This window comes from Anabrus simplex, chromosome 1 (assembly GCF_040414725.1).
Source record: "Anabrus simplex isolate iqAnaSimp1 chromosome 1, ASM4041472v1, whole genome shotgun sequence".
NCBI lineage: Eukaryota > Metazoa > Arthropoda > Insecta > Orthoptera > Tettigoniidae > Anabrus > Anabrus simplex.
In genome coordinates this window covers 1,364,265,724-1,364,290,376 of record NC_090265.1, presented here as the reverse complement: position 1 = coordinate 1,364,290,376, position 24,653 = coordinate 1,364,265,724, and the positions used below count along the sequence as shown (strand labels likewise).

At 40.4% G+C, this 24,653-nt stretch overlaps 1 protein-coding gene across 1 annotated transcript in view; it reads right to left on the bottom strand.

The window, feature by feature from the left end:
• Positions 1-23,368: 23,368 nt before the first annotated feature.
• The window catches only part of LOC136859064 (uncharacterized), a 792,234-nt gene continuing 790,949 nt past the window's right edge, over positions 23,369-24,653 (bottom strand). The window contains exon 44 of the mRNA XM_068225768.1: positions 23,369-23,684. Within this exon, the coding sequence (XP_068081869.1) occupies positions 23,532-23,684 (153 nt within the window). The 3' untranslated portion in view covers positions 23,369-23,531. The remainder of the gene's footprint in view (positions 23,685-24,653) is intronic.

The window sequence follows — 24,653 nt, the reverse complement described above, 5'->3', positions numbered from 1 at the left end:
ACATTAAATTACCATTAAATGACTTCTTCACTCTTAGCTTACAAACAATTAATACACATTCAAGACACTAGACCTTTCACATACAATTACCTCTTAACATGCCAAGGCCATTCAAATATACACATACCACCACTTACTACAATCGCTCTCACACATCATCAAATCTACCACTTCTGCATAACAGTCCAAATACACTGCTCCCCGACTCTTTCAATAAATATACCACTTTATTACCTATCCTCAAGCACAACTCCAAATCACATTTTCCCAATAATTTCACCATCCAAACACCAACCACAATATAACTCCGAACTCCTAAACATCTTCTCTTAAATACCATAAGACCTCCACTCTTTTCTCCACTATACCCCCCCACATCTACCTAATAGCACACCTACTGTAACAAACCAAATACATAACTCCCAAAGACCACATTAAATTAGAATTTTATGACTTTCTCACTCTTAGCTCACTTATATATACCCTTCGATACCAACTTAACTATAAAGATACCTCCGAGACACACTTCACCATTAGGTTCACTGTACAAAACACCTACCATCACCAATACATTCCATTTACCATACACTCCGAACCAATTACAACTTATTTATATAATCCTCCGCACTAGAATTCTCTTAGTTCCTCAGAAATCAATTTATCACCAAACTCAACAACTTGAACATACCTCCAAAACACATTTCACCAATAATTACATTATACATTCACTCAAATGCCATACTCTTATTTCCATTACAACCAATATTACTTAAATACCATAATACCTTCACACTTTCCTCCACACTATCACCACATATACCTAATAGCACACTTACTGTACCAATCCAGTTACACCACTCCCAATCTCCACATTAAATAACAATTAAATGACTTCCTCACTCTTAGCTCACTTACAGTTGATACACACACTAGTTAACCTCCTCATACCCAGCTAACATAAAGACACCACTCTCACTCCTTATGTTGCCACCCTGCCTTCTGCACTTATTCCCTTACTTCCTTCTAACTTAATTAGCGTTTTTGCTTCTTGTTACAATACCCTCATCGTTTCTTCACATTCCTCACATGTTCCTTAAGCTTCTGCTCCTCCCTCCGCTCATACACTGCTCTTATCTCTTCATGGTAGCCTCTGACCATTCCTTTTTCCTCGGTGCCTCCGTTTCTTCACTGCAACCACTCTGCTTGCTTTCCTTATCTCTAACTGTGTCCATATCTGTATCCCTAGACCTTCCTATTCTCGCCCCATTGTCCACTACTCCTTCTTTGTTACTGTTCATGATCACACTTTCACTTAGCACCTCTCCCTTCCTTCCTTCGCTTAGCTTATTAATTCTCTTGGTATTTTCCTTACTGCCTTCCCCGTCTTCTCCAATATTACTGTCTATAACTTGTCTATCTTCCCCACTAATCACTATACTCATCTCCGTTACTTGCTCTTGTCTCATCTTCTCTTCTATGCCCATCAATTTATTCACGGTCCAAATTCTACTCCAGCTGCCGTTTGTCACTACTAGTTCCTGTCCCCTGATAATTGCTCTCAATCCTTGCTGTCTAGCTTGTATCATATGTTTCTTAAGGATTTTTGCATTCCTGACCCCTTCAATTCCCACGTCCCTCTTGATCCATATTTTCTCTCTCTGGATGTTGCCCGCATTTCCAATCACAATATCGGCCATCAACGTGGAACGCAGTTGAACTTTAATGGGCCTGTTACCTCTAACTTTCCCTATTGTCTGCACATCGTCTATGTCAACTTCGCTAAAACTGATTTTGATTTTCCTCTGAATTAAGTCCACCACTTTACAAATTGTGAGCACTTTGTCCTCCCTCGTCTCTTCCGGCACACCATATATAAGTAGGCATTTCTTTCTGCAATTTTGAATACTGGCTTCCACTTCTGATTTGAGTTTCAGCGTCTCCTCTTCTAATCGTCCTATTTTCTTCCTTAATGCTGCAGCTTCTTCGGCATTTTTCCTCACTTGGGATGTTGTGCTGTCTGCCCTTTCTCGGAACTATTTCTTCATTTTGTCGAACTCCCTCGTTTGCTCTTGTATCATACTTTTGAGTTGGTCGAAAGGGCAGACTTCTTCAAACACCTATTTTACTACCCTTCTGATTGCTTCCATGTCTTCCCAACTCATGCTACCACTGGAAGTCGGGCTGGGGTTCAGTTCAACTACCCCAATCCAAAGCCATATTATAAACACCGCCGCTGTCATCATCAACTCTCCTTTAATTCCCTTTTCCATTCTACACCCTCCTGGTTTCATTTCTTCTTTCTTCTTTTTTCCCTGCCATCTTCCTATGATTGCCCTGTATTGCTCCAGACCAATCATTATCTATAAACTCTTCACTTCTTTCCTGCACTCTACTCCTGCGCTCCCTTCTCACTCTACCGGGACTCTCCACCCCACACGTCCGCGCTCGTAAGTGGCTTAGGCTGTACTGAGGAGCGAATTAATGTCCTTCAGTTCTTACTGATCTGCATTTTTCACTTCCTAAACTTTTACTGTCGAAAGGGTTCGAACCCACTATCTCCCGTATGCGAGCTCACAGCTGCGCGCTCCTAACCGCACGGCCAACTCGCCCGGTGACATAAATATTTACATTCTCTGAATGAAAGGACAAGAACAATGCACTTTATCCTCACAAGAAGGCCGATAGATGGCCTTTCGAACTAATTATCACTTGAAAAAATTCACTATATAACCCACTGTAACATCTTTAAACAAATATAATTAAATAAAAGCATATCTCGCAACGGTTCATTATTCTCACATCATGATTTATATCTTACAAATTACCATTTATGATGCCCTAATATCATGTTGATTGAGGTGTATGATAAAGCATTCTTGAGCGCACTTCATGGACATGTGAAAGTCGTATCACAAAACTACTTTGTCAAACCCTATCTGACTATATTATTAAGTATCATATCATAAATAACGCTTGTTTCGCTGGGATATTACTACTTGACAAGACACATTTCAACAACGTTGCTTCCTGCAGAAAAACACATATAGCCAAACAATATCCATCACAAAACACGACATAAATATCTTTTTTTGCTAGTTGCTTTACGTCGCACCGACACAGATAGGTCTTATGGCGACGATGGGACAGAACAGGCCTAGGAATGGGAAGGAAGCGGCCGTGGCCTTGATTAAGGCACAACCCCAGCATTTGCCTGGTGTGAAAATTAGAAACCACGGAAAACCGTTTTCAGGGCTGCCGACAGTGGGGTTCGAACCCACTATCTCCCGTATGCGAGTTCACAGCTGCGCGCTCCTAACCGCACGGCCAACTCGCCCAGTGACAAATATTTTACGCTCTCTGAAGGAAAGGACAAGAACAATACACTTTATCTTCACAAGAAGGCCGATAGATGGCCCGATCAATCCACAATCGCATACAGCGAGCATTGCTCTCACTGCCGCCTGGCAGTAAACCCAAGCTCCTCTGGCAGACGGGGTGTATTACCTGCAAATTCCTACGGCGATTTAATTAAATACAATAAGAAAAATGGAAGGAATTCTCTCATCTAATGAACACTTCAGGCTACACAACGGTGGTAATGTTTTATTCTTTGCATGCGATGTTTATATCGTAGAGAGACAGAGCGGATAACCTACATTTCTGTCCCGAGCGGTGGTAAAGCACAAATTCATTCTGGCCGTTCCCCCTTCAGCTGAGCCATAAACCTGTCAGGCGCGCTCACTGGAGGCCACCCTTTTCACTTTCATTTCCCCAACACAACCGAGCGGTTTCCGTTTCTATTATTATTATTATTATTATTATTATTATTATTATTATTATTATTATTATTATTATTATCATTGCGGAGACATATTTCTCTTATTTAATTCACTGGATGTTATCGGCATCAATATCATATTCAGGCGCTTATCATTTTGGCGCGACATTCCTCATCGCACTTGACACACAATCATTTCGGGAGATTCACATTTTCCATATACATTCTCCACATTCAGGACAATGACCTGCGTGGCAAGCTCCGCTCTCCCCGATATCTCAGACACATGTTTGTTTATTGAAAAAGTCTCTAACCTTCGGGACAAAATTCACTATAGCACTCGCGATCTAAATAACACACAATTCACACTCCGTTGTCACCTCTCCATCATCTCGATCAGCACTCTTAAAATTAAGGGTCGGAGGAACTTCCTACATTATGTGTGAAGTACAATGAAATAACATGGGAACATTTGACGACCCATACTGACTTATAAATTGATGATGACTGGAAACATTCTAATGATCCTTAGCCCCTTTATATTACGGTACTTCACGTGTAATTCATTCCAGGGTTTTATGAATACGTCATGCATTACTTTTCCCTGTTTTTAAAAATGAAATAAATGGTTATCCAAACCATGAAGAAAATTTTCCTATAAAATATAACAAACATGAAATTTCCATTCCTTTGAAACAGCGTAACAATTATCTGCACGACAAGTTATTTACATGCATAAATTAATTATTAACAATTATATTTTGATATCGACTTTGTCATGCCTATAATTAGAAATGTACTCATCACTTCGGCATTGCGATCAGCTTGTCATCAGGAGGGTACAACTAGGGGTTTAGGCTGTCATGGTGATGGCTACAACGGTGCGGAGCCCTGGCTTCGCCTGCTGGTGGACCAGATTCATGTTGGCTAGATCTTCAATCCGCGTCGGAAAATCTAGAAGTTCTCTGCTTAGTTGAGATGGAACACAGGTAAACGGATTGAAACCTTCCCTGGGTTCGACGATATCGCTGGTTCAAATGTGCAAATGAGGAAAGTGATTTTTTATAAATGCGTTAATTTTATGTCACACATTATAACTTGTTACGACTACAACTACTCATAGACTCGAGTATTCTAGTCCAGTGACGGTAATTGCTCTGTAGCCCGCTACTGATTCCTCTCATTTACTTTTCTTGATTATTAACAGCTATCTAGGCCCTGAAGCTACACACGTTCATCTGGTCACAGTCACTGGGTGCACAAAGTTTAGTTATATCAACACGCTACGTGTTAGTGATATTACATTTGCCTAATTCACGGCACAGGGTAATCGTAGGACAGGTTACTCACTACTTGTGTAAGGTATCTAGCAGACGCTGCCCGTTCTATAATATCGTAAGTAAGTTGCTCATTCTTTCACCTAGTTCACTTCCAAAATATTCTATCACGTTATAGGTTCTCCTATAGCACTTTTCTCTTTTTATTTGACCTATGCGCCCATTTATATTCTGTGCGTATTATGATATAATCAAAACCGCACTCACTCTGTGGATTTCACACATAGCATTAAACTTCACACAGTAAATACATTCACAGCTCCGTGACGTCTCGGCACGTAATCTACACAGATCACTATTACTGTCGTGTTTAGTTCACTAGCGGCAAATTACATGCACACCGCACATTATAATGAAATCGCTGAAAGTATGATTGAGTTCACAACGTATCTCGATTTAGTAAATATGCCCAGTGAATAAAGAACGAACACTGCCGAAAACCGCGATACTGAATTCTGCCTAAGGATTGAACGAAGACTGCAAGACTCGATAACCGGCCTCAAAGCTCTGTCTTCTTTTAGATGAACATATCTGGCGCTAGGAGAGGGAGAGAAACACGCCTACTGGCCAAACATGGGTCCGCTAATAAGGGTTCCCCGACATTGGTCGAGGTATCAAATTAAAGCTTGAATATTCTTCTGTTTACTGATCGATTTTCATTATGATCGCATCGTAGGTTTCTCTGTAATCTCCAAAGCGTCATCAGATATTTTCCAGTGAGTGGAGCTAAGCCGTGGGGAATCCTAGACTTTGCTCGCACTGTCAGAACTGGACATCTGTGTCCGCTTTGGCTGCACCCTTGTACACTGCGTAGTTACTGTTATTAGAAAGAATTTATTGCAACCGAATGGCCAAATTGGTACATACATGACATATATTACATTTCCTTAGGAGCTTATTCTGTGTAATAGTATCTAATTATAATATTCAATATATAGTATTCAAGCAGTTTTATCCGTCCTCATTTCTCCCTATTATATTCATTTAACGGTGTGGTTCCTTTTAAGTGTGCACGGTTATGTCTTGCTATACTCAACAATAGACCTTTGCCTCTTATTACACATGGTCAAGTGGTACCTGTCACAGAGTTGGTTACACAGTGTAGTTACTGTTATTCACATATTATGTAATATTCTTCTTGGCATTATAATTTAGCATAAAATTCACTGATTCATATGAATCTCGACTCGTAAATATCCATCACGTACTTCAGAACTTCAATTATTATTATTATTATTATTATTATTATTATTATTATTATTATTATTATTAAAGAATGTATGTTGGTACCTGTGGATATGCAGGGAAACTTACGAAGACATATAGTTTCATGTGTTGAGTCGACTTCGTAAGTCCCGCCTGGTGACCTAAATCTGGGATCACGTGCAGCGTGCATAGCCTTTTCTCTCTCGCACAGAAAGTCCTCCATTCTCTAATTACGCGCACTGAGACCTCAGTCTCGCGAGCTGGCGGAGAGCCACTCGTGTCCCGGAACATGTAAAATGTGCTGGTTTGGACACTCTTTGTCCTAGAATCGCGCGGAAAACGGCATATTCTATTTACAGGGCATCATGGCATGCTTTTGACGATGCCGTGAACGGTTACAATACGTGTGAAATTGCTGTGCCTCCGTAGCTCAGACGGCAGAGAGTCGGCCTCTCACCGCTGGGTTCCGTGGTTCAAATCTCGGTCACTCCATGTGAGATTTGCTGGACAAAGCGGAGGCGGGACAGGTTTTTCCCCGGGTTCTCCGTTTTTCCCTCTCACCTTTCATTCCAGCAACACTCTCCACTATCATTTCATTTCATCTGTCAGTCATTAATCATTGCCTCAGAGGAGTGAGACAGGCTTCGGCAGCCGGCACGATTCCTATCCTCGCCGCAAGATGGGGGCTTCATTCATTCCAACCCTGACACGGTCATTGACTGGAAAACAGGTTGTAGGTTGCAGGTTTTCATTTTTACGTGTTAATTGGTATATGACGGTGTTGTAATAGTAAGCTAGTAGTATAGTATTGTAATACATAGTGTTAAGCACTGGAAATACTTAAGTTGTGTGTGAAATTGTATATGCTGATGCTGGATTTAGAACGTTAAACCAGTTGTATACCTTGTAATATTTTCTTTCCATGGAATTGCTTGTTTTACTTTTGTTGCTCTAGTTGTAGTTGTTGTTGTATTTGTTGTTGTTGTTGTTGTTGTTGTTGGGAAATTATATTTTAACTTTACTTGATTATCACACTATTATAAGTGCTCATTGCCACCGGGATATGTTCCAATTGCGGTTTATTTGTTAACTAGCAGTTACCTGCGTCTTCGCTCGCCTGGATTTCGTAATTTGATAAAAGTAATGATTCCTCGGTACTGTACTAAGACAGTATCTAAAAATCTCTAAAGTATAAAAACTCACCGAAAAAAAGTTTCATTTACCCCAGAAAGTCTTTGTAAACCACATTTGAATGGATGAAAACCATAACAGTATAAGTAGCATTTTGGTCATTCATAGAAAAGGCATTTAAACATCTTAACACTCATATAAAGCATGCTATTTGTAGTTATACCACCCATCACTAGAGCGCAGAATATTACCGCTATCACTTGTATCTCTTTGCTGGTGAAAGGATACATCCTCCCGGAGTTACATCCTGCACTTAACTCACTTTTTTTTTAAATGTCACTTGTACCGTTATGGTTTTCATCCATTCATGTGTGGTTTTGCATTTTGGTGCTAAGGTGCGACATAGAACTGTAGCCTACATGTGATAAACAGTCTTCTCTCAAGTAGAAAAAAACATGCTTCTTTATTTTTAAAGGAGATTAAAAGTACTTATTTCCACGTCTGAAACATCTTCAATTTTTGACATTCAACCCATGTGAACCAATTTTCACGTCTGTAACATCTTAAGTTTTTGAGATGTACTTCGTAAGTATCCTCGTAAAAATATTTCAACTCTTTGTTCACTTCTTTTCATACCCGTAAAATACCCTTTCCGAAAACATAAAGATAATACATATTCTTGTATTTTTAAAAGACTTTCCAAATACCAAGTTTCACGTCTATAACATGTTAGGTTTTTACGTATACTGTAGATATACGGGTACTCATTTTAAAAATTCATTCGCTTTTTCAATTATTTTTGTTACGGAGATATCCGTGGTAGGTAGAGGTGAAAGAAGGTGCGGGTGTGAATGGGTTTCAAGCTACGAAATTAACGAGCAATGTAAAATTAATTTAAAATTTAACTAGGTTATATTTTCTTTTCAAAAACAAGAGATAACAATCATAACAGGTACAGAGTAGCAAAAATGTAGGTACAATATTACTGGATTCGGGCTCAGTGCCCTTACTTCATAACTCTTGGGCAATCAGCCCCGCCTTACTCCAAAAAAAATTTTAGCCAAGGGGCAGAAAACCTCATTCATGCCCAGGAGCACTGGCTCCAAACATTACACATAAAGCCTGCACGAGGCATACAGAAACAAATTTCAAAGAGCGATCCGCTCTCAAAATTGTAAGCCTATCACAAGGCCACACCAAACTCTACCTTCAAGCTGTCCTCTAAGGACGTATTCACAGGGGTAAAATACCCAACCTACGGAGGTCTATTACATGAAAAGAAGGTTGATTACATGACCTCTGAAATAACAATTTGAGAGGAGGCGAACTTGCACTCCTAATACACTTTGTTTTTAAAACCTGATCTGGCTCTGGGCCACTAACGCAAGGGCTAATCCCATACTACAGAGGTGACTTAGAGAAGAACACTTTACATTACATAAACGAAGAATAGTTTGAGAAAATAAGTTCACCTCAAAACAAATGTGAGTGGGAGCTCGAGAGGGTTAGCACTCTCTATCCCAATATGTAGCTTTACAAGAAAAAGATGAAAAGAGTAATTACATTTTAGGAGAAGGTTACATGATGGAAATGCTTCGAACCCGCCGCGAGTGTTAAACTGCCGACCTAGCAAGAAAGGAAGTTATTAATAGGCCATTACCTGGTGTTGAACGGCTGAAGAAGAAAGAGGCGCTTCCCGCCTCCTGCTATGTACTTAATACACTGAAAGATGGAACAGAAGTGGCCCGGAGACCCCAAAATCAGCAGTTTAAATACTCTCGCGGAAGTTTCTAGGCGTTAGGGGAATGAAAACACCCGCCCACAATGTTTTTATTGGATAGGACCCCGCAACAGATACAAGTTGGGGGAAGATACACCAGATTGGTCAGAAATTACTAAAAGAAATTCGGGATTGGATAAATCTAAAACAAGGGGAAAAAGAGGGGTATACAGCCAACTTAAACAATAACAGAAAGAAATTTAACAAGAAACAAACTTTTGAAATAAAAATTTCTCCAACAAAATAGTTCTTTGACTCCGCACTAGGGTGCGCTATTGTTGATCTTCAGTAGTGTCCTCTAGAAGAGAAAGTTCACACTTCTTACTTCAAGCGAAACAAAAACACATCAAAAGTGACACAGTTCAAAAACTCAAAATTTTCCACGTGGTGACATCTTCTGAGAAAGTAGAGAATTAATAGAATAGATAAAGTTCAACCTTCCTCCAGAAGAGGAGTTTCAACTGGCGCAACTTTTAAATAAACGGTGTAGAGGTGTACCGCCCGGTACAGACCTCCCCCCCCAAAAGTTCCTCCAGGGGTGACACATGAAATCAGTTTGAAACAAAGTCCAAGTAATGATGTTGATACGAAGATAGATAGCAGAAGCATTTACAAGATTTCTTAATTCAGTTTCAAAATGTTGTTGTTGCAGGTGAATGAAAGTCTTTATGTTTGTAGAATTTGAATTTCTGAAGATAAACTTTTAATACTTAAAGGTGAAGAAACATTTTGCAATGTCCACCAAATATTGTTGTTGAATTCCCAAGTGTAGTTATTGCTTATGGTGACTGTCCATGTAGTTGATGTAGATTGAGTCGGATGGCCAGACCGGCCGTTGCAGCTTGCGTCCAACGGAGGCCGCTCGGACCCCTCAAGTACCCTGAGATACCGCTCGCCCGCACTATGAGGGGAGCAGAGGTGTTGAAGTACGCCGCGCCCGCGGTGAACAGATACAGGCTGCGGGCATGTAGCAGGTCGTGCGCCGCACATCAGCCTTGGCCGGGAGGAGAGCTCCGGCTCGCCGTGCACATGTCGTCCTCGCTGGAGAGGAGGGGGCCCATCCCCCTCCCCAGTCGCTGCACGGCGCTGCGCGGCTGCGGGGGCGCTGAAACATTAAAGCTAGGCGGCAGAATTGTGTTGGACTATCATCTTCTTTGAGGGTACAGGCTTGTGGAGAGGTTGAGGGGCCAGCGGCGTGTAGATATCCATGGCATTTACTATTATGAAGCCACAGTGTAAGGTGGAGCAGGAGACGGGAGCGTGGTAATGGCCGTGGCAAGAACAGGATGGCAGTTTAACGGGTCGGGGCAGGTTTTACACAAGGCTTACATCTAAAACCAAAATATTACAGAAGGGGCAGAATGCCTTAAAATGAAACTCAAAAAAAAAAAAATATAACCTTCATATCCTTTCAAAATAATATGAAGCAAGTTAACACAGAAATTACACCGGTTTCACCTGGGACAGGTGAACTCTAAATATCCTCTCGGTGGCTGGATTACTTAGCAATAAGGTAACCGGCGTAAGAAAATCGAGAATGATACAAGGCCCATGAAATCTGGGGGCAAGCTTGCCCGCGGGAACAAAATTTTTGACCATAACATGGTCACCTACCTTCAAAGTGGTGGGTCTCCGTCCGCGATCATACCTTTCCCTAACCTTTTCATGAGACACTTTAAGATTGGCTTTAGCCTTCTTCCAAAGATCTTTAATGTTATCCGGATCTATTGTCTCGGGTAGAATGTCATTCAAAGACCAGAGGTTAGAGAGCGGCGAGTTGGGAACAAACTTGAACATCAAAGAAGCTGGAGTAAACTTGTGAGATTCATGAACCGCCGAATTCAAAGCAAAAGCTATCCAATGCAGGGACGTGTCCCACCTGGAAGGATCTTCATGATGATAGGCAATGAGTGCGGACCTGAGATTACGGTTAACCCGTTCAGCCAGAGATGGTTGAGGGTAATAAGCAGAAGTAGTTACATGAGAGATGGACAAGTCAAAACAGAATTTACGAAATAAATTTGATGTGAACGCCTTAGCATTATCAGATACAATATATTGACACGGACCAAAAGAAGCAAAAATAGAATTTAAGCAAGTAATGGTTGACTGAGCGGTAGCCAGCTTAGTCGGAAATAACCAGGAAAATCTTGTAAAACCATCTACACACACAAAGATGAACTTGTTGGCATTGCCCTTTGACTGGGGGAAGGGTCCCACATAATCAATATACAGGCGTTCCATGGGGCGCGACGCTTGATGAGAAGACAAAAGGCCTACTTTAGTGGACATGGTGGGTTTACTGATCAAACAAGATTTACAAGCTTTTACGAGTTCCCGAATTTCACCGTCCATACCTTTCCATATGAACATTTCACGAATCTTTTCACGAGTTTTAAAGATTCCAAGATGCCCCCCCAATGGGGTCTCATGATAGTATTTGAAGATCATAGGTACAAGAACCGCTGGAACAACAACTTTCATCAACTTATCATGCCTCGAAGGGCAACATAGAACACCATTCCTCAGAACATAAGGGACAACATGTTCCCCAGAAGAAAGGGTTTCCATTATCGGAGCCAGCGTAGGATCTTCACGTTGGTATTTCTCGATATCCCTAAAGAGCATGGGAGCATCGGTTAGGATGGCATTAACCTCGGATAGTATGGACTCGGAAGGTGATGAACTGTCGACCGGTTCATGGGTCTCGACCTCGTTTGAAAACATACGGCTGAGTCCATCAGCCACAACATTTTCGGTACCTCTGATATGCCTGACATCGAATTGGAAGGCGGAAATACGGATGGCCCAACGGGCTATACGACCAGTACGACGCGGTCTACCTAAGACCCAGCTTAAGGCTTGGTTATCTGTCTCCAGGTCGAATTTGACATGTTCCAGATAGAGACGGAACTTTTCTAAGGCGAATAAGACTGCCAACCCTTCGAGCTCATAGATGGAATACTTGGCTTCTTGAGCCGATAGAGTCCTAGATGCATAGGCGATGGGACGCCTCCCTAGTTCAGTCTCTTGAAGAAGGACTGCAGCTACAGCTGACGACGACGCGTCCGTTTGGACGATGAATTTCTTCGAGAAATCAGGCATAGCAAGTACAGGGGCATTACAGAGAGCTAATTTAAGATCTTCGAAAGCGGCTTGTTGAGAAGGTCCCCACTCGAATTTGATGCCTTTCCTGCGAAGAAGGTTTAAGGGCGCCGCTCTATTAGCGAAGTTAGGAATAAACTTCCTGAAGAAATTCACCATACCAATGAATCTAGCGATACCTTTGATGTCCTTAGGAGGTTTAAAATCACGGATGGCCTGTGTTCTAGAATGATCGACAGCTACCCCATCGGGTGACACAATATGCCCTAGGAATGACATAGAGGGCTTAGCAAAGGCAACCTTGGACAACTTGACAGTTAACCCAGCCTTACGAAGGCGATTCAGAACTTCTCGCAGATGATCTAGATGTTCTTCAAAAGTCTCGGAAAATACGACGACATCATCCAAGTAGTGATATAAGTACTCAAATTTGATGTCGGAAAAGACCCTATCTAGTAGCCTAGTGAGCACAGCTGCCCCCGTGGGGAGCCCGAAAGGCACGCGGTTGTATTCGTATAAGTTCCAGTCCGTGGCAAACGCTGTAAGATGTTTAGACTCTTCGGCAAGGGGAATTTGATTATAGGCCTGATTCAAGTCCAAGATGGTGAAGAACTTGGCCTTACGAAACCATGAAAAGCAAGAATGAAGGTCGGGAAGGGGCACAGATTGCAACACCACCTTCCGATTGAGAGCCCTGTAATCAATGACAGGCCTGAAGCCTCCTTGGGGTTTCGGGACTAGAAAAATAGGCGAAGAATACGCTGACTTAGAGGGCCTAATAATACCATCCTTCAACATCTGATCGATGATTTCTTTCAGAGCCTTCATTTTAGGTGGAGAAAGCCTATACGGTGGAAAACGGACAGGAATCGAATCCGTGACCTCAATTTTGTATTCAATAAGGTCGGTAACACCAAGAGAGTATCAGAGAACACCTCGGGAAACGACTTACACAGTTTCCGAATACTATCAGCCTGCTCCTCAGGTAGATGTCTAAGGTCTAACAACATCTCATCCTGGGTAGGCGAAATAGATGAACATGATACAGAATTACACTTTAACAAGGGAATTCTACAATTGGACGCAATTTTGAATGTGCACGACCTACTCTGGAGATCGAGCACAAGACCAGTGTGAGAAATGAAGTCCGCTCCCAATATGATGGGGCAAGACAAGTGCTTAGCCACAAACAGTTTGATTTTCCATGTAAATTTAAAAATACGAATTTTGACCAGTACGGAACCTAGAATTTCTAATGGCGATGAATTAGCCGAAACATATTGAATAAGAGCTGAGACATGGTCAGGTAGTTTACAAACAGATTTCAATTTAGAATACCATTCAGCCGAAATAATCGAACAAACACTGCCTGAATCTAAGAGAGCTGTTATAGGCTCGTTATTTAACTCAATCTTAAGAAAAGGAACAGGTGCGGGGGTATCCGCCGCAATCCTAAGACATTCTTTAGGGCATTCAAAAGATGAATTTGAAGGCTGATTGTTCTCTGCATTTACAACCTGTTTACTAGGGGCTGAGTCTCGGGAAGATGGATTAGTCGACTCAGCCGATGCCACTAGTCACTTTTTATTATTGGCATAGGTGGAATTTGCACCAGAAGTTGAGCAGGAGGGGGTGCTATTTGAGTTTGGGCAATTTTTGGCGATATGTGAGAAGGCCCCACACTTAAAACAGCCTTGTGATGAACCAGCTCCATTATTTGCCCTACTAGACTTGATCAGAGGACACTTATTGCGCAGATGGTCAGGCGACCCGCAAGCATAACATTTACGAGGGGTGACTGATCGGCGAGGTGGAAGCCGAGTATTACTAAAAGAAGGCGGGGGTTCTTTTGCCACACGCAAGGAATCGGCATACCTAACTCCTTCCGCAGAGACGGCTAATGCTTCCAGTTCAGAGAAGGTTTGCGGGCACGCCGCGAAACACAAATATGACCTGTAGGGTGGTGAAATCCCTTCGATAATAGCTTGCACGATCTGATCCTCAGGGAAGTGGAGAGCAAACACCCTAGTATAAAACTTAATATCTTGGATGAAGTCTGCCAGGTTTTCATCCAAGCGCTGTACCCGATAATAGTATTTCTGAATAAGAGATGACCTCGCGCGGGCAGGAATAAAATTTGCAAGCAGATGTGCATGGAAATCTTCGATAGATGACTGTTCAGCTATGGCTCTTACTATTTTATCTGAGAGAACCCCAATAGCATAAGGATAGATAATTTGCAAAATTTGACATGGGGAAAGAGAAAACACAAGGGCATGATCCTGAAATTCCACTAGAAATCTTAAAAATGAAATTACGTCACTGGTGGTATTAACGGAAAACTTGGATATACCTCTGAGCAACATTGCCAATGGATGAGGCAAACTGCTAAACCCGGGCGACATAGTAGGTAAAGGTTTCAATGGCAAGGAAGTTAACTCAGCACGTACATTGTTCAACGATGTGCGGCGTTCAGACTCGTTGTCCAATGGGGCAGAGATAGTTTGAGCAGCAACGGTTATCCTATTGCCTTCTCCCTTAGCAGGTTCTTCCTCACTACTTACATTCACTATGGTGGGCTGATCAGATTTGGGAGGAACTTCCCCAGTTAACAATTGAGTGACTTTACTAGACAATTCAGAGATAGTTTCAAGGAGCGTATTAGCTTGCTTCCTCTGAACGTCATTCACCTTCAGAGACAACAGATCATTAACTCTATTTGAAAAGTGATATAATCTGCCTTGCACACGCTTAATTTGGTTAGGAGACGGATCATTTTCATCAAAAAAACTAACTACGGAAGCTAGCCCAGTAATATTCTCCGTGATCGTGGAAAGAGAGTCGTCAATTTCTTTCTCTCCCAAATTGGGGATGGAAATGGGCAAATCAAGGGACTCTCTAAGCTTGTTAGTGTCTATTGCAACCGTGCCTCCAGATTGAACGTTTCTGATAGTTAACTCGTATATCAAATAGTTAAGGAGGAGAACATCGCGAGGGCCGGACATGATGACAGAACAATTTTAAAAAAACTCAAAAAATTCCAGCAACTGAGAAAATTGTTAGAGTTCGAATTAAAGCAATGTTTAGCCGTCAAAAGGGGCTAAATTGAGACCCATTCAACCACGCTCTGCTACCACTTGTTACGGAGATATCCGTGGTAGGTAGGGGTGAAAGAAGGTGCGGGTGTGAATGGGTTTCAAGCTACGAAATTAACGAGCAATGTAAAATTAATTTAAAATTTAACTAGGTTATATTTTCTTTTCAAAAACAAGAGATAACAATCATAACAGGTACAGAGTAGCAAAAATGTAGGTACAATATTACTGGATTCGGGCTCAGTGCCCTTACTTCATAACTCTTGGGCAATCAGCCCCGCCTTACTCCAAAAAAAATTTTAGCCAAGGGGCAGAAAACCTCATTCATGCCCAGGAGCACTGGCTCCAAACATTACACATAAAGCCTGCACGAGGCATACAGAAACAAATTTCAAAGAGCGATCCGCTCTCAAAATTGTAAGTCTATCACAAGGCCACACCAAACTCTACCTTCAAGCTGTCCTCTAAGGACGTATTCACAGGGGTAAAATACCCAACCTACGGAGGTCTATTACATGAAAAGAAGGTTGATTACATGACCTCTGAAATAACAATTTGAGAGGAGGCGAACTTGCACTCCTAATACACTTTGTTTTTAAAACCTGATCTGGCTCTGGGCCACTAACGCAAGGGCTAATCCCATACTACAGAGGTGACTTAGAGAAGAACACTTTACATTACATAAACGAAGAATAGTTTGAGAAAATAAGTTCACCTCAAAACAAATGTGAGTGGGAGCTCGAGAGGGTTAGCACTCTCTATCCCAATATGTAGCTTTACAAGAAAAAGATGAAAAGAGTAATTACATTTTAGGAGAAGGTTACATGATGGAAATGCTTCGAACCCGCCGCGAGTGTTAAACTGCCGACCTAGCAAGAAAGGAAGTTATTAATAGGCCATTACCTGGTGTTGAACGGCTGAAGAAGAAAGAGGCGCTTCCCGCCTCCTGCTATGTACTTAATACACTGAAAGATGGAACAGAAGTGGCCCGGAGACCCCAAAATCAGCAGTTTAAATACTCTCGCGGAAGTTTCTAGGCGTTAGGGGAATGAAAACACCCGCCCACAATGTTTTTATTGGATAGGACCCCGCAACAGATACAAGTTGGGGGAAGATACACCAGATTGGTCAGAAATTACTAAAAGAAATTCGGGATTGGATAAATCTAAAACAAGGGGAAAAAGAGGGGTATACAGCCAACTTAAACAATAACAGAAAGAAATTTAACAAGAAACAAACTTTTGAAATAAAAATTTCTCCAACAAAATAGTTCTTTGACTCCGCACTAGGGTGCGCTATTGTTGATCTTCAGTAGTGTCCTCTAGAAGAGAAAGTTCACACTTCTTACTTCAAGCGAAACAAAAACACATCAAAAGTGACACAGTTCAAAAACTCAAAATTTTCCACGTGGTGACATCTTCTGAGAAAGTAGAGAATTAATAGAATAGATAAAGTTCAACCTTCCTCCAGAAGAGGAGTTTCAACTGGCGCAACTTTTAAATAAACGGTGTAGAGGTGGATTTTCCGAAAACAAAAGAATACGGTACGTGTTTTTACTTTGAAAGAAGATTCCGAGTACAAATGTTCTTGTCTATAACAATCCAGTTTTTCAGGCGTAAGTATTCTCATAAAAAGAATTGAACTCCTTTTTCAGCCCACCTCCCCCCAAGAAAGTTCGTGTTTCTTTATTTTTAAAGGAGATTCCAAATACCAATGTCCACGTTTGCAACATCTTCCGTTTTTGCAACATAACTATCCTCATACAAGAAATTCAACTAATTTTTCAATTCTTTCACCCCCCTTAAGTGGATTTTCCGAAAACAAAAAGATACCTATTTCTTTCGTTTTAAAGGGGACCAGAAATACCAATGTTCTCGTCTGTTACATCTTCAATTTTTTAGATATCAGTATCCTAATGAAAATATTTCAACTCCCTTTTCAGCCCTTTTTATCCCCTCCCCTTAAGTGGTTTTTCCGAAAAGGGAAACAATTATGTTTATTGATTTTTAAAAGGGATTAAAGTACCAATCTTCACGTCTGTAACATGTCAAGTTTTCGAGTTTTACGGTAGATATACTCATTTTAAAAGTGTATGCCGTTTTTCAGTTCCCCTTAAGTGGATTCTCCTGAAACAAATTACCTATGTTTCTTTACTTTTACAGCAGATTCCAAATACCAGTTTTGACGTCTGTAACATGCTAAATTTCGGAGTTATACTGTTGATAAAATAATTTAAAAATTCATCCTCGTTGTCGCTCCTGTTCACCGCCGATTACTTGGATTTTCCAAAAACAAAAAATACGTGTTTCTATATTTTTAAAGGAGATATCAAATACGGATTTTCATGTCTTAACATTTTCAGCTTTTGAGATATAAGTATCCTCATAAGAGGTATTCAACCCCATTGTTATTACTAGCAGATGCCTGAACATTACAGATGGATTGGAAGATGGAGTGAATGGGCTCAGAGAGTTCGTGAGCTGCAGGTCATGGGTAGGATTCACATTGCGCAACCGGAACTATACCACTTGCAATAATTCCTTCTTTATCATGTAAAAGACGCAACAAGTTTTGAAGACGTAGGAACTGTAAATGACATCCGATATGAGATATATGAACAAGCTTGCTTAGGCCGTGATTTAGCCTACGATGATCACCAATGGGTAGCATGATTACGAGAATCTGCCTTATCTAAAATGTCCACAGCGATGCGAAGCATTTTACGCAAATATTAATCTTTGGATCTCCTGAAAACCGTAAGCGGCTCTGGGAAATATTTAAAGACGATTTTATACATGCTGCTCGGCAAAACGGACAGTCTACAGAAGAAGCAATTAAGCACGCATACTATGTTATTGCCTATAAATAAAACAATAAAGCAACAGAAGGCAGACATTTCCAATACTCGGTACAAACGTTTGGCTTTGAGGACATTGGCGATTACGAGAATGAAATAAATCAGAATATTCTGAACGCCGACAATCAGCAGCACTGGGAGAACAAATGTGTCGGTTTCTCAGAGAAAAGCAAATAGAAATCGTCAGTACCATACTTCATGCAGTAAAAGAAGCAAATGTTGGTTGAAATAGAATGCTTTTTCGTTCATGATCTATCTGGCCCTCGGAAGACATCTATATACATAAAATAAGAGTTTTGTCTGTACTGTACATTGCTCAGAATTTGAAAAGAATGGTATTTCTGTATCGATCATGTCCACAGTAACAAGGAAATGCACTTTTTACTTTTCCATAATTTCTGTCTGTCTGTCTGTACACGCATCACTAGAAAACGACTTAAGAAAACTTAATGAAAATCGGTATGCAAAGTCGAGGGATACGTCGCTACAATTTAGACCTTAAATAATTTTATTCACGCTGATTGAAATGGTAGTTTAGGGGAAGGCCTAAAATTTAATTTTCAAATATTTATGTTATTAGTGGTCCTATCTAAATAAAAATTGGTATGCAAAGTTGGAGAATAAGTCGCTATAATATAGGCTATAAATAATTTTTTCACGCTGAGTGAAATGGTAGTTTAGGGGAAGGATTAAAACTTAATTCTTAAATATTTACATTATTAGTGGTCCTATCTCATTGAAAATTGGTATGCGAAGTCGGAGAATGAGCCAATACAATCTAGGCTATAAATAATTCACGCCGAGTGAAATGGTAGTTTAGTGGACGTCCTAAAATGTAATTCTCAAATATGTATATTATTAGTGGTCGTATTGATAAATACTATATCACCAAAGATATATAGAACTAAATTTCCGACCATTTATGTCATACATTTTTACCGTACGGTACCGTCGATGATAACACAGATATTCATGAATTTGTATTTTTGTTGCTAAGTCCATATCGACGCCGAACCACGAGAAAATGGGTCAACAGACTTTAATGAAAATTTAATGTATAGACTCGGGTAATAAGAATCTACAGTCTAAGCTATAAACAATTTTATTTACCCAGGATGAAATTGTAGTTTCGGGGAAGGCGCCTAAAATGTAATTTTTAAATACCGGTACCTATGTTATTGGTCCTAACGAAAAGTACTACATAACAAAAGTTATAGAGAATACAATTTCCGGTTATTTATGTTTTATTCAGTTTTAACGTACCGACTATGATAAGAGTGGTATTTCAGACTCGGAAGAAAACTAAATGTGAAGGCCTACAATATCGAAAGCGCATAAAATTGATCAAAAATAACATTACATTGACCATTGTTTGTTGTGATGTTCTTTGTCTCTTATGCCGCCTCTCAACTCCGATAGATGGATTACTGCTTAGTGCCGAGTAGAATAGCCTGAATGAATATTGGCGGAAAATAGCCGGGAAGTCAGAAAAACTTTCTTCTTAAGCATACCATTCCTCTGGTTCATACATTTTCTGATACAGCTGGTACGTAACACACTGGTTCATCATAGTATTCCAGTTATTCGATCCCTACTCTGACGCGCTATTTTGAATGAGCAGTGGGTATACTTAAGGAAGAGGTTCACTTAGTAGAGTAGTAGTAGTAGTAGTAGTATGGCCTGGTCTAGAATAATAATGAGGGCTATTCCAAATTATAGCACCACAATTCACTAAATAACTCAAAATTCAACTCTGAAAAGAGCCGTTTCTTAAGAAAAGCTTCTTCCTCTTCCTCTTCATTTTTATTAAATTCTGCATTCATTTTATTTCAAATTAGCAGTGAAGAGGGGTTCTCCTCTGGCTTATAGGAACAATTTGCCTCCAAGTCAGATAGATTTTTCCGCCGCCAGTGTAATGAGTTGATACTTTCCGACTCATCGCCGCACTCCTAGGAAACAGATCAGTAAAAGGGCACAGTTTTTGCCCTGGGAGTCGCCACTGTTCGAACCCCTCCCTGCCGTAAAGGGACGAAGAGTGTTCACGGCTCACGGCAGTCTGCGGCTTGGTCATTCCAGCTCTGGAACTTTGGGCTGTTAGATCGGCAGCTTAGTCCTGGTTGTTAAAAGTGAGAAAATATGTGGTTTTCCATTTGATCGAGTATTTCATATGAAAGCATTGCTTTTAATAGCGCCATTTCTACTGACGTCATTGTAATGTATGTTCATTTGAGTTGGGAAAACCACTAAGACAGTCTTTTTGAGGATGTAAAAAGGCAGATGGAGAGTGAGTGTCTGCCATTATAATGAAAGCTCCCCAACCTGATTGTAACTGATGGTATACAAGCAGGTCTACCATTACAGTGAAAATTCCCTAACTCAGTCTTCATATGAGCAAAAATGTTTGGTGACTTCCCCGCTGCGTTTCTAGGGTAACGTTAAGAGCTATGCAATTTCATACAATCTTGCTCACAACGTGTACACTAGAATTCTGTATACATTGTAGAATTCCGTAGCGAAGCACGGGTACATCAGCTAGTTTATCTATAAAACTCTCTACAACAGGCTTACTGGAACACATCTTAATGTAAAATGTGTGCCATTTATCGGTATCGTATCCATATTACTCCCTAATGGTCGTAGTCCTCGTAAAACCTTTGAACACAAAGTACCACTAACACGAGAGTCGGTTTTGAGTATGAACCTAGGATCGTCAAAGGCCAGTAAATTAGCTGAAACAGATATTTTTCGTATGGATGAAGGACCTATGCTTCCAAAATACGGATTCGATGTAATGGATCAACTCTTACGAAGAGTTGGCAGTTAGGCTCTTCCTCTAGGTGGCAAAGTGATGGTACTGGGAAGAGACTTTCGTCAATGTCTTCATGTACAGCCACGAGCAAACAGAAATTAATTTAGAACTTTCCATTAAGGATGATCTTTATGGCCACTATTCAGGATGTTTACACTCGAAGAAAACATGCGTGTTGCTTCGGAGTAACGTCAGTTTATTGAATAACTTCTAGGACTATGCAACGGAAATCGCCACAAGATATCATTTCAAATGGCAAATTTATTGATGAAAATTTCGGAAACTGCTTTGCCACTGGAAATGACGAAGCAATTGAAGATAGAGCAATACTCGCGCCACTCACCGAAGATGTCGATAGAATTAACAATATCACTGCTAGACTTCCCGAAGAATGCAAAATCTACCATAGCTACGACTCGATAAAATATCAACCCGAAGGGGCATTTGAAATCACAACTGAATACCTTAATTCGGTGAACATTTCGGACATGCCACCACATGAGTTGAAAATGAAAGGAAATGCAATAATAATGCTATTACGTAATTTTGATGTATCGGAAAGTTTAACCCTTTCATGCATGATTTTTTTAATTTTTCTGTTTAAAAGTTATTTTTGTACTTTCCATAAGGTTTATAGAACGGGAAAAATATTGAAAAAATATCAATAATGCTGCACATATGCTACAACATGAATACACATTCTCTTTAATACGGTTGCCATTCAACTAGTTCCTATATAAAATATATAGAAATGGGTAACTAAGGTCAAAGGTATTCTATAAACAACTTGGAACTCATGTGGAACATGCACTGGTTCATGAAATGTCCACCAGAGGAGTGCAAAACAATTTGTTAATCTATGTTGAATATATGCTACATCATGCAACAAAGGGGTGTAGGCTCTGCCATCTCATATCATATGCTACTCTAAGGTCACAGTACAGCCAACCTATGAGTAACTAAGGTCAAATATATTATATAAACATCTTGGAACACATGTGGAACATGCATTGGTTCATGAACTGCCCACCAGAGGTGTGCAAAACTGTTTGTTAATCTATGTTGCATATATGTTACACAATGCAACAAAGGGTTATGCTATGAAACTAGAATAATTTAAACAAACCTGTGCAATAACGTAATTACAGCGAAAATCATCACTGATGAAAAATCCGGCAAAGAAATGCATATTCCCAGAATCACCCTTGATTCCACAAAAGGTCATTTAGGATGTGCACGCAGCGACATCCACTTCCAGTAACTCCTGCATTTCCTATTACTGTGCACAAAGCGTTGGGTCAAACTTCCGAATTTCTTGGCGTGGACCTACATACATCACTTTTTATGCATGGTATGCTGTACGTGGATTTTCTGGAGTAAAGATGCCAAGTGGGTTAAGAGTACTACTACCACAGGAGAATCCGTCATTCTCATATTATAGTGCGGGGAGAGGTGTTCGGTTATGTTTATCGTTTATTAACATACTTTTACAATTAAGGTTGTACTTCTTTATGCACACTAATAAGTAGTTATCATGTTTTCGTTCGAAATTTATAATAAATAAGTTATTTATAAATTACTGTACTTTTCATGATACTTTATCACTGTTTATCAAGTATAAATCAAAGTTTACAATAATTCAGAGCAGAGTTTTTAAGCCAAGTATGTGTGTGTGGGAGGAATATAACGTATTATAAGTTACGTCTTTTGTGGAAACTTGAATACAGCGAATGCATAGCATTCTCTACTGGGAATTTTGGCTAAAATCTAAAACATAGCACACAGCAAACGTCAGAGCACTGAAGGAAAGTGTAGGTTCTGCATTGAGGATCCACTTACTAGAGAGAGGACTTGTGATCACATAGGAATGGAAAATCACCCCTGACAACATCCCAGAATACACACACTCCTAGGGATTTTAATTTTTGATTGCGGGATTAAGCCTCATGAGGCCAACTGAGGAGCTGTCTAATATTAGAGGCAGCAGACCTGATTAAGAAAATCAAACAGTACGGCTGAAGGTGTTATCACGTTGATCACGATCTCCAGTTCTTCTGGTTGGGAAGCAGTCGTCTTGGAAAGCCGAAGCCTCAAAATGGGCCACACGTATTTTGTACAACCATGTCACACCAAAAACCTTTCAACTGTAATGTTGGGAATGGGCACTGGGCATAAAGCACTCCTGTCTTGGTAGTCAGTGGCTGAGGATTGAACTATTGGCATTATAAAAAGCGCTGCACCGAAGTAATTTGTTTACTGTTGTATAAAAACATAAATACATGTTTCAATTAAATATTCTTCCTAATCATATCATATTATTTATTAACATAGTTATTTAGATACAGCTTGGAGAGTAGTCACTTTATTGCAGGAGGATGTATCATAAATTATAAATTAAAATCTTCAGTTGGTCCAATAGAATAGTTGTTCATTTCAGGTAGATTGATGTCGCGACAGCCAGCTGACGACAGGAGCTCCTTTCGTCTTGAACCAGTCAACGTTCTCCTGAGCCATCTTCAATGCACTCGACAATAAGTGCTCATCCATAGCCATGTATTCCTTGTTCTTATTGATAATTAATCTAAGCTGAAATTATATTAATCAGTCAGTTACTCAAATCACATGTTCAAATAAAGGATCACCATGTTTTAAGAAACAGTAGATACGACGATTATACCATTCTAGAAAAACAAATAGGCTACAACTAAATAATAGCTTATATATAACAACAGATTATACCAATAAAAAATAGCGTACAACATCAATGGTATTTTTTTTATAGGCACATTGTAAGCCGCGTTTTTGGTTTAGTCAAGGAAACGTTCCACATATTTAACAGTTCCACTATCAGCTGTCACCGACAGCATAGGAGCCGCGAAGGAGGCGTACTCGAGGAATGACGAATGAGGTACTTCCCTGTCGCTTTCCTCACCGAAACAGAAGATGATATTAGCTATAAGTCTACCAAATTCACTGAAATACATTGAACCCATTTGTAATGCCTTCATGCCATTCATCACAGGAGCTGGCTGTATAAGAAATGGCCTTATTGGCATCTCTCATACCTCAGACACTATCGTATTGGCAACGCCAGATCAGTGTAAACAATAAACTTGCTCTAATCCATGCCAGAAGATAAAGTGCTCTGTGAACTCAATATCACCGAGTGAGTTGGGCTCGCGGTTAGGGGTGCGCAGCTGTGAGCTTGCATTTGGGAGACAGTGGGTTCGAACCCCACTATCGGCAGCGCTGAAGATGGCTGTCTGGGTTTTTCCATTATCACGTCAGGCTGTACCTTAATTATGGCCACGGCTGCTTCATTCCCACTCCTAACCCTTTCCTACACTATCGTCGCCATAACATATATCTGTGTCGGTGCGACGCAAGCACCTTGTAGAAAGAAAACAAAAACTCAATATCTCCCCAGAGATGGGCCTGCTTTTCATATGTATTATAAGCTGTCACATCCTTCAGCGTTCAGTCTAAAGCGTCTGTGTATGAATTAAATGCTTGCACGATCCCTTATTTGCAGCTAACTTTGTGGATTCGTTTAAT